The sequence below is a fragment of the Belonocnema kinseyi genome, chromosome 5, assembly GCF_010883055.1.
Source record: "Belonocnema kinseyi isolate 2016_QV_RU_SX_M_011 chromosome 5, B_treatae_v1, whole genome shotgun sequence".
Taxonomy (NCBI): domain Eukaryota; kingdom Metazoa; phylum Arthropoda; class Insecta; order Hymenoptera; family Cynipidae; genus Belonocnema; species Belonocnema kinseyi.
In genome coordinates, this window is record NC_046661.1 from 45,193,593 (window position 1) to 45,204,656 (window position 11,064).

At 39.1% G+C, this 11,064-nt stretch overlaps 1 protein-coding gene across 1 annotated transcript in view; it reads left to right on the top strand.

The window, feature by feature from the left end:
- LOC117173628 (nose resistant to fluoxetine protein 6-like) overlaps window positions 1–5,069 on the top strand; it is an 11,998-nt gene extending 6,929 nt beyond the window's left edge. The window contains exons 3-4 of the mRNA XM_033362269.1: window positions 1,922–2,064; window positions 4,830–5,069. Coding sequence (XP_033218160.1) covers window positions 1,922–2,064; window positions 4,830–5,039 — 353 coding nt within the window. The 3' untranslated portion in view covers window positions 5,040–5,069. The remainder of the gene's footprint in view (window positions 1–1,921; window positions 2,065–4,829) is intronic.
- The last annotated feature ends 5,995 nt before the right edge of the window (window positions 5,070–11,064 follow it).

Consider the following 11,064-nt stretch of genomic DNA (forward strand, 5'->3'; position numbering starts at 1 on the left):
TGAATTCGTCAAATTTGATATTGGATTTGTAATCAGCGACCTCCAAAACCCCTTAGTATACATTATCATACCAATACGCGTAATTAAATTTTTTTGGCCGCTGGAAAGTTGGCTCTTTTTGGCTCGAAAGTTACCGGGCTTGGGGGTGAAATTTTTCATATTTGAATCCGCCATATCTCGGCTATGAAAAATCTTATCCAAAAGTTAGGCATCCCATTTTGAAGGTAAAGAGTAGTTCTTTACGATGCCATTGTCAGTTTGTGAAAAAAAATTTTTTCGCGATGTTACGGGGCCTCGAACACATCAAAATAACGGGTTTTTGACCCTTTTAGGTTAGAATATCTCGAAAACTGAGGGTGATGGAATTTTTCTGAGGTCAGATTCAGATTCAGCGCAGCAAAAACCTTCGGGTATAGTAGGTCTGGTCTCTGGTTCTGAGAATTGTTGGCCTATGTTATTGATGAAATCATTAAAATCATTGAAAGCGTTGTGAAATTTTTCGCAATATCAAGTTTATACTTGCATTTATTATTTATTATTATTATTATTATTATTGATTGACTATGAATTGTTGTTTATATATTTCTAATTTATTTAGAATTGTAACATAGTATAAAGTGTACACACTGTGCCAGTTAATATTATAATTCTATGGCTCGGGCCCCACCTCGAAAAAGTAGGCTCCTCCGCTTCTGTGAATAATATGCTAATTTTCGGAATAAAAAGCAGTGAAACTGAACGATAAAATATGAATTTTGAAGCAAAATAGTTCATTAATTCTGACCAAAACAACAAATTCATTGTGACGCATACAGTTGCATTTGAAAAAAATAAAGATTAAAAAGAAAAAAATAGAAAAATTATGAATGTCTATGATTGCAGAGTCTTAAATTGAAAATTCCAGAAAAGGAATTGCTAAAAAAGTCTGAAAATTCCATACCCTTCAAGTTTCAACCTTAAAAATGAAAAAATGGAAATTCCATACTTTTCCGATCTATTTCCAGTTTTTGGCGCAGGACCTTTGCTTATATAATTTTTTTAACTATATTAATTCATCAATAATTTGTAATAATACTTAATAATTAATTTTAATTAATAATTTAAAATTAAATTTGCCAGGCACTCAATCTAAATCCTGGAATCGATCCTAGGTTTATGATGTTTAAAGTAGCGTCCAAAAAACACTATAATAGTACTCTAAGGTTTATTATAAGAGGTGATCATTGTTGACGGGTGATTTAATGTGGTCTTTATCGAAAAATAGAAGCAAATGCAAGGAAATTAGAAATATGGCCCGTACAAATGATGGATATAGGTTTCTTCTCTCTTCTCAGATTCCGCGATAAAAATGCTGAAAAAAGATCGTGCGTTAAGAATTGGAAATTGTTAAATCGAAATAATATGGAATTTCCCACGATTTTTAAACAATTTTTAATTACTTAAGGAAACGTAAATTATTTAAACAATTACTTAATCCCAATAAATGAAAGAAATCCTGTTTTCTGATAGAAATATAATTGTTCTCATTGTTTGTTAAAAATTTTTCCAAAAACATCATGTAATTATTTAAAGAATTATTTATCGTTTATTTTTAAAATTTCTAAAAAGTGAGGCAGCGATTTCCACGTTTTCTAAATTGGTAGGCCTGATTTTAATTTACCGTCCAAACGGAAGACATACTTTTCGATCCAAAAAATGTTTTCAATCAAATTTTCTTGTAACCTTATTATATGTTTTAATCGAAATTATCAGGCTTCATAGCAGCCATGATGTATCTAGGCGGCATATATATATATTTTTCTCTACATTAAAAATTCGATTTTTGAGAAAGTTTTTTGCTTTCGTGTAAAACCGGCAAAATGGCACCTATGTCCTTATGTAAATCTATCTTTTAATTACTAAAATTGAAAATAAATTTCAGGTCTCGTGAACACCTTTCTGTCGCTTCCGATCTTCTTTCCAATAAGTAGATTGTCTTTCTGTTTGTACCTATGTCACCTGGGTGTAGAAGCATTAAACAGTCAAACTGTTAGGATGCCCACATACTTCCGTACGTATCACGTGGTGAGTATAATTGTAAAACTTATCTACAAACATTTCTTTTTTCAGGTTTTTATAGCGTTCTAATGAGGAAAATTTTTTAAAGAGGGCTGGTGGAACATGTTCAAAAACACACTGAGGAGGGACCGCACTTATCGATAGTGTGGCGATCTTAGTTGCACCACTACAATGACACCGAAATATATATAATATTCAATCATACATTGCGTAAAATTATAAGTTATACAAAATCAACTCTCTCACTATAATAATGCCACCAAGGGATCCACTAAAAACCGACACCCTTTCTCCTTGATATAGTTCCCCCCCACATTGCTATCGCATTATTTTTAGGGGGTGCCGTTTTTTAGCCTTTTAAGGGCTCCTGCTAGTTTCTCTCAATTCGCCATGCCTTGGCGCTTATTCCTTGTGCCAATTTGGCCATATTCTGGGCTTCTTCTCGGACTAGCCCTTTCTCGAACTAGTTGAGCCATAATGTGCGCATCGTCCTCAGTAATGCAACGGGCTGTTGGCCTTCAACAACATGGCTGGGCTTAAACATTTACTTCTGTAATCTGGGAGGCTTCCTTAACTTGGCGGCCTCCCTAAATCAAATACATCTCCTAGAACCTGGCAGATAGTTAGACCAGGGCTTCTCGCTTCGTGCAGCGCAACGGAAGGATAAGGGATTGTTCGCGGCTTCCGCAGACTTCTGACCCTCTGCACCGCACCTTCAGCATCCTTTGGTTTGACCAGGACCCTTGCAGTTCGCTGCTCTGTGGCCAAAGCCTAGACAGCGGTAGCAACGGATGACCTCCAGCTTATGGTCTACACGACAGGACACCCATTCTACGAGTACCTTCGGATGTCCCGCGTGTACTCACTTCGTCGCTATTCCGTCAGATATTCTAACAAAGGCTTTCAGAGTACCTCTAAAGGCTCTTTTAGTGATGCACACATTAATGTCGCCAACAGACTGCTCGCCAAAATGTCTTCTGACGGCAGCCTCGACATCCTCGCCCTACTTGGCGGTGTCGAGGTCCAAGACCTCAAATTTCGTTCGAGGTACAAGCTCTCTCGCTCTGCCACCTTCGTCAACCACACTTCTAATTGCAGCGGACAGCTTGGAACTGCCATCTGCAGCAGGTCCTACTTTTACAAGGACCTCTCCGTTATTGGTTTCCCTGACACACTTAATTGTAACGTTAAGGGTGTCAGTTTACACCTTTTGCTTGTGGTCCTTAAGGGCCTCTCGGTAGCTGAAACCCTCGGCCGGTTTTCTAATAACCCCCTCGGGTCGAGCTCGTCTCTGCTTTTCCAGGGGTCCGCGGCTTCTACTTTTTAGGCATTGAGGTGCTTGCATCTATGTGGCTCAGGGTAGACTCCCTCGGCTCTTCTCAGATTGGGTTAAGGCATTTTTCACGGCATCTTCCCCAAAAAAATCTTGGGACTAGCACCGGCCTCCGGGGCTTGCACCCGATCGGGACCGGCGGAGCGATCGCTACTCTCTTCGGGCATAATGTTTCGTAGAGATCTGCTCATCGTAAGTTTGTAATTAAGGGTTTCTTCACCTAGCTGGCTATTCGTACGTCCGGGTATTAGATTTTCCCGGTACCACTCATATCTGGGAGGCGTTCCCCTAGCCGCAATCTGGGGAGGTGGTCGATGGGGGGGGGCAGCCCTGCACGGAAATGAGGAAGGGGTGAGGGGAATATAATTAGTGTCGTAGCAGGGTGATATGGAGGAGAGAAGGTAGCGTACCCCCTCACAATGTTCTTTGGATCATTTTAAGAATTTTTTTCCAAAGAACCATACTTGTAAAATGGGGGTACCCATGCACGACCGATATCAATTGTATTTAATTTAAGACTAAAAATTTGAATTTTTCTTTGTTCACTCGCTAAATGAACAAAGCATATTTTTTTCTTATTTTACTTTATATGGAGAGACGGCAAACAACACTTATTTCATGCACGAAACAAAATCATTCTTCTTTTGCTAACACAATGCACTTTTTTATTATTAATTTCAGATTCATGAGTTTAAAAAAATATTATTATCACATCTCTTGAAAATAGAAATGTTCTAACACATTCCTTTTTATTTTCTTAAATAGTTTATTCCTTACGCGCCATTAAAATGATGATAAAACAAAAACGAACACAGTAAGGTCCGAGTACTGAGAGCTTGCGCCTGGGTATATACTTGGTGACGCATGTGTGCTGTTGCGCGTGCTGGACACGCGCGAGCGTGTCTTTCTGCGGAACGGAGACACGCTCAATTGTTGGCTAGTGTGCCCAAACGCATTTTAGAACAGGATCCAGAAGGAGTTATGTTGGTGAAACTAGAAAGCCTTGAAAAATTCCCATTACTGAATTCAATTGAACTTTTTTCATTTAAATTTCATGTGTTCTTATCTCTTAAGTTGAATTTGTGATTCCATTATGAGAAAGTCAAATATTCGTCGATTTTCGCAACAATTTAGTAAATTTTCCCCAAAAAAAGCGATAAAATAAAAAAAATGTACAGAAGCGCCCTCTAGTTGCGCTCAAAAATAAAAATAAATGCCAAAAATGGATTCCTCGACACCGAAAACGCTCGGAAACACATTTTTCTAGATAAAAAAATGTGTTTTTGTCCTTTTCATTTAACATCTGAGTCATCTTTTTAACAAAAAACCTACCCTAATCTTCTCGTAGGCGCGTGTCGCCTACTTGACCTCATTTATTTATAAATATTATCATTACATATGAATAGATTAAAATTTATACACATGATGCTCTTTACAGATGCTTGGATCTATTGAAGACATTACGGTTTCTTTGATGTTCGCCACATTCTTTCACATCGTATTCGAATTGCCAGCTCAAACTTTGGAAAGGTTGATTTTTAATCCAGCCTCTTGGAATCGCGAATCTGAAGAGAAGCTTAATGAAAAGTGTGAAGAGAAGATTAATGAAATATGTGAAAATAAAGAAGTTAAAGATAAAAATATATAATTATTTATACAAATATTTTGCTTCTCTTTGATAAAACAATTGTTTTTAGGCCGTTAAATATGTTTTATTTCACATTATTTTGTAAATGTCGTCAATTATATATATATATATATATATTTTGTTTGTTTTGTTTTAATGAATAAATACATTAAAAGAATCACACTTTATAAACTGAAAAACAAAGATCTTTCAGTACTTCTTCGATATAACCAATTTCACTTGATATAGTGTTCAGTATTGATTTTCTGATGATTTTCAACTGTAATATATATCTGTGTGTATGTGTATGATGTTGAAATAATCTGTTTCTTTCGTATTTCCGGCCTATGATAACTCACATCTTTACCGACTGCCGTGCATTTGATATAGTGGATAATACAGCGAGGCGCCTGCGCCCCGAACTAGCGTTCGCACGTGCATACAGGCACAGTCAGTCTGGCTTGCATCTTCCTACGATATACTAGTCTTTTCACGCTATAGATTTTTCTTATAATAAAACTTCTTTTTTTGTTGTAAATGCTGAGTAATTTATTCCACCTGACTCTCGCAACAGGTTATTGGCCCAGCCAAACAGCCCACAGTATTATTTTTTGTGTGGTTGTGAGTGTAACAACGCTTATCAGAACTTTCAATTTATTTTGCGGAGCAGTGCATCTTATTTTTGTTTCTCTTTCGACTTCTGAGAACTCTCGCTTCGAAAGTCAAGATGGCCGAACTATCTGATTTGAGAAATGTCCCGAAGTTTAACGGCCAAAATTTCCTGCTTTGGAAATTCCAAATGAAGACCGTTATTGTCGCACACGACCTTTTGGAAATCGTCGAGGGGACGGACTTACAGTCAGAAGCAACAGAAAACAATACAGCGACAGTAAGAGCATGGATAAAGAAGGACGCCAAAGCAATGTTCGTTTTATCTTCTTCAATTGACTACACCCAGCTAGACTATTTAGTGACGTGTACAACATCAAATCAGATGTGGAGAAAACTGTCGAGGAAACATGAGCAAAAGAGTGGCTGTAGTAAATTAGCACTCACAATCAAATTTCATGAGTACCGCATGGAACGTACGGACTCAATTGCACATCATTTTGCAAAGATTAAGAACATCGCGAGCCAGTTGAAGGACATCGGGCAAGAAGTATCGGAAGTTATGGTGATGGCCAAGATCCTGAGCACATTACCAACAAAATATAACGCTTTTATCTCGGCCTGGGACAATGTGCAGGAAACTGACCAAATACTCGACAAATTACGAGAGCGACTACTACGAGAGGAGACCCGGATCACAACCGCTGACGACGCCACGAACACGCTCGCCACAACGACCGTTTCTTCGAACTGCAGCGGAGATCACCGGAATCACCCGAGCAAGGAGTATAGCCAGCATAAGCAGAACATGGTATGTAACTTTTGAAAAAAACCGCGATACCTAGTAAAATTTTGTTATGCAGAGAAACGCGCGCGTAGTTCTAATAAAAACTCTGGTAGAAATTCTCGTCACATGTCTTGTCGTCCAGAATGGTTCACGGAATTCACGTCGTCTTAAGACGAGTTTGTCTATCTCGGTGGCGGAATCAAAATACCTGTAGGTGGTCGCGTTAAAATTTTTATTAAGCGTTTTATTAATGGCGCATGGATTGACGGCATAATTAATGATGTCTTATACGTTCCATCTTTGAATAAAAATTTATTATCTATCTGAGTATGTACGTCGAACGGCTGTTCTGTAGTTTTCAACGGCAATTGCACAAGTATTGTTTCGAGAGATAATGCTTTGATGGCACGAGGCCTTAAACTGAATAATAATCTGGCACGTATGTTGATGCGAAAAGAAAGTGATTGCCAAGCAAACTATGTATCTGCCGTGTCGTTAAAAATTTGGCATGAACGTTTACGACATGTAACCGCGCCTCTATCGAAAACATGATGAAAAATAATGCTGTATCCGGTTTTTCTGTCCAAAATAAGAATAAGTATTTTTGTGAGGGTTATCCACTTGGAAAACAGTTGAAAGCACCTCTTAAGAATAACAAGAAAATAATCAGTTCGATTCCTGGTGAAATTATTCACACAGATTTATGTGGCCCTATGCAAATTCCCTCCGTAAGTAGAGCGCGATTCGTTTTACTCCTCGAAGATGAAGCGACCGGATTTCTCACAGTATATTTTCTCCAACACAAAAGTGACACTTTTGATGCTATCAAGAAATTTGTTATTTTGACTAAAAATTATTTCTAGAGGCAAATAAAGGTTTTGCGAGCAGACAACGATACAGAGTACATCAACAAAGATGTAAATGATTTCTTAGAAGTGAAAGGTATTAAAATCCTTACATCAGCACCGTATACTGCGGAACAAAACGGGTGCGCTAAACGCGAGATGCGCGCGATTGTAGAGAGCGCGCGAAAAATGCTTTTAGCAAAGGTTTTAACTACGCGTCTATGGGCAGAAGCTGTCAAGACTGCTGTTTACATTTTAAACAGAACGCTAGGCGCTTGTTCTGATGTATCTATACCATCTGAACTGTGGTTCAATAAAAAGCCGAAAATATCCCATTTGCGTACGTTTGGGTGCAATGCATATACGCTTGTGCTAGAGTCTTTCCGTAAAATATGGGATAACAAAACCGAAAAATTAATTTTCGTTGGATACGAAAAAGAATTTCAAGACTATCGGTTATTCAATCCGAAAACAGGTCGCGTTAGTGTTTCGATAAACGTGATATTTAACGAAACTTCACCGACAAATGTTAAGAATGACAGCGCAAAATTTTTTATTAAAATTGACAACGATTCTTTTGCGGAATCAGAACACGATCACGAGCTTTCTCCACTCAATCAATGTTTACCTGAGCTTCAGGGCGGGTTGCGGGCGGACGCCCATGAGGACGACGCTCCTTTGAATGTTTGGGAGGCAGACGCTTTTGAACTCGCAGCTAGGACAGCTGTAAAGCAAATGCCGTACGACTTGCGTTCACGAGAAAATCGTCGCGCTCCAGATCGGTATCAGGCTTGCGTAGCTGTTTTTGAGGAACCGCGTAATTTTAACAAAGCTATTAATTGTATCGACTCAGATTTGTGGAAACGTGCAATTGACGAAGAGCTGCAAGCTCATGAAAAAAAAAACTTGGAAAATCGTTATATTGCCGGACAGGCGAAAACAATCGGATTTAAATGGGTTTTTAAAATAAAAGACGTGAACAATGAAAGCGCTCCACGTTACAAGCGCGTTTTTGTGCACAAGGCTTCTCACGTGGATTATCAAGAAATATTTTCTCCTGTTGTGCGCTTCGAATCTGTGTGTACGCTTCTTGTCGTAGCCGTTCATGAAAATCTCAATTCCGCGCAATTCGATGTTAGCACTGTTTATTTAAATAATAGTGAACTTGAAGAAACTATTTACATGAGAATCCCAGACAGTTTAATCGTTAACGAAAACAATTTAGCGTTGGAATTAAATAAAGCATTTTACGTTTAAGACAATCCGGACGTTGTTGGAATGAGAAGTTTGACGGGTTTGTGAAAAGCTTGGGTTTTTTTCAAAGCAGCGCGGATAAATGTGTTTACACGGGAATTTTTGAAGGGAATGAGATTTATTTGGCTTTGTTCGTCGATGACGGCTTAATGTTCGGAAAAGATAAAAAGGTTCTGATCGATTTGACATGAGTTTTTCAAACAAAGTTTCCTATCGTTACAAGCTCTTTGAATTATTTTGTTGGGATGGAAAAGTAGCATGATCCCAATGAAATCTTCATCAGTCAGAAGCTGTACTCCGATAAGCTTTTGCTTATCGGAGACACATTGGAATGCTGTGAAGCGTACACTAAGGTATATTATGGGTACGCGTAATTTTGGCTTATTATTTCATGCAAATGACACAACCAACGTGCTTTCTCGGATGTTCTGATGCGGACTATGCAGCAGATAATGATACGCGACGTTCGACTAGAGGCTACGTTTTCATGATGAGCGGTAGTTGTACAACCTGGTCATCTCAGAGACAAGCGAGCGTTATTCTCAGCACAACTGAGGCCAAAGTTATTGCGGCGAGCGAGGCAATCAAAGAAGCAACGTGGTTATTGACCCGAAGTATGTGAACACGCATGAGTAATACGCTGATATTTTGAGAAAAGTGTTAAGTTATGGAAAATTTGCCCCTTTGCGCGAAAAGATGAATGTTAATGAACGTATCACCGAAAACACTCAAGTAGAGGGGGTGTTGGAATAATGTATTTCTTTTGTATTTCTGGCCTGGGATAACTCGCATCTTTGCCGCCTGCCGTGTATTTGATATAGTGGATAATACAGCGAAGCGCATGCGCCCCGAACTAGCGTTCGCGCGTGAGTACAGGCACAGTCAGTCTGGCTTGCATCTTCCTACGATGTACTAGCCTTTTCAAGCTATAGATTTTTCTTATAATAAAACTTCTTTTTGTGTTGTAAGTGCCGAGTAATTTACTCCACCTGACTCTCGCAACACACACACACATATAATTAAAAATTTGTCATAAGGACAACCGCAGGATTTCGCCGGGAGCGGGTGCTACTAGGCAGTCTGATAAGTACCTAAAAATTCTAAGAGATAGAATTAGTATTCACTAATGTGAACCATTTTCGTCGAGCTTGATCCTTCAAATGACGCCTGTCAAAACTTCAGCCATTTATGTTTACGCATTTAGAAGTTACAGCACTGAGAAGCGACTAACCTCCGAGTTTTTTTTAATATGGAAAAATCTGAGTTTCGAGTTTTGATCAAACACTACTATCTTCGCAAGACAACGATATTCGAGACCAAGGCCCAGCTGGATATATATTACCCGGACTCTGCACCGTCGATTGGAACGATTCATAAGTGGTTTACCAAGTTTCGTTGTGGCCGTACGAGCACAGTTGATGCTGAACGATCTGAGCGCCCAAAAGAGGTCACTACACCAGATAATGTCGAAAAAATCCATGATATGACGTTGAATGATCCCAAAGTGAAATTGAGAGAGGTAGCTCATGCTGTAGGCATATCATTGGAACGTGTGGGTAATATCGTGCATTCAGTTTTGGGCATGAAGAAGCTCTGCGCGCAATGGGTGCCGCGTTTGCTCACAGTGGACCAAAAACGAAATCGTGTGACAATTTCCCAGCAGAATTTGGCTTTATTCTCGCATAAGCCGACCGAGTTTTTGCGCCGATTCATAACCATGGATGAAACTTGGATCCACTACTACACTCCTGAGTCAACGCAACAGGCAAAACAGTGAGTTCCACCGGGCTAAAGTGCTCCGAAGCGTCCAAAAACGCAACAATGAGTCGGAAAGGTTATGGCCTCCGTATTTTGGGATGCACATGGCATAATATTTGTGGACTATCTTAAAAAAGGTAAAACCATAACTGGAGCATACTATTCATCATTATTGGACCGATTGAAAATCGGAATAGCCGAAAAACGACCGCATTTGAAGAAGAAAAAACCGCTTTATCATCACGACAATGCGCCTGTTCATTCATGCTTAGTTGAAAAAGCAAAATTGCATGAAATCGGCTTCGAATTGGTTCCTCAGCCACCATATTCTCCAGACCTGGCCCCAGCGACTATTACTTGTTCCCTAACCCGAAGAGATGGCTCACCGGTAAGCGTTTTTACTCAAATGAGGATCGAGTACTTTTCGGGCGGTATCAAAAAGTTAGAAAATCGTTGGACTCGCTGTATCGACCTAAAAGGAGAGTATTTTGAAAAATAAAACCGACTTTGGCCAAAAAAACGTCTCCGTGTTTCATTTTTCAGGGACTTATCAGACGGCCTAGTAATCTGGAAAATTGCACCCGCTTCCAGCGAAATCGCGTTAAAATTTCAGCCACAACCACGTCTCACGACCGTGAGATAGGGGGTTATATATATATATTCATTCCTACTTTAATATTTGTTTCTTATTTTCCACTCACTATTATTCTCAGGTGCCCTGAAAAATATACGGTTTCAATAAATACATATGATTGCAAATCATAACATGTATTGATATTAAATCAGATGTGTT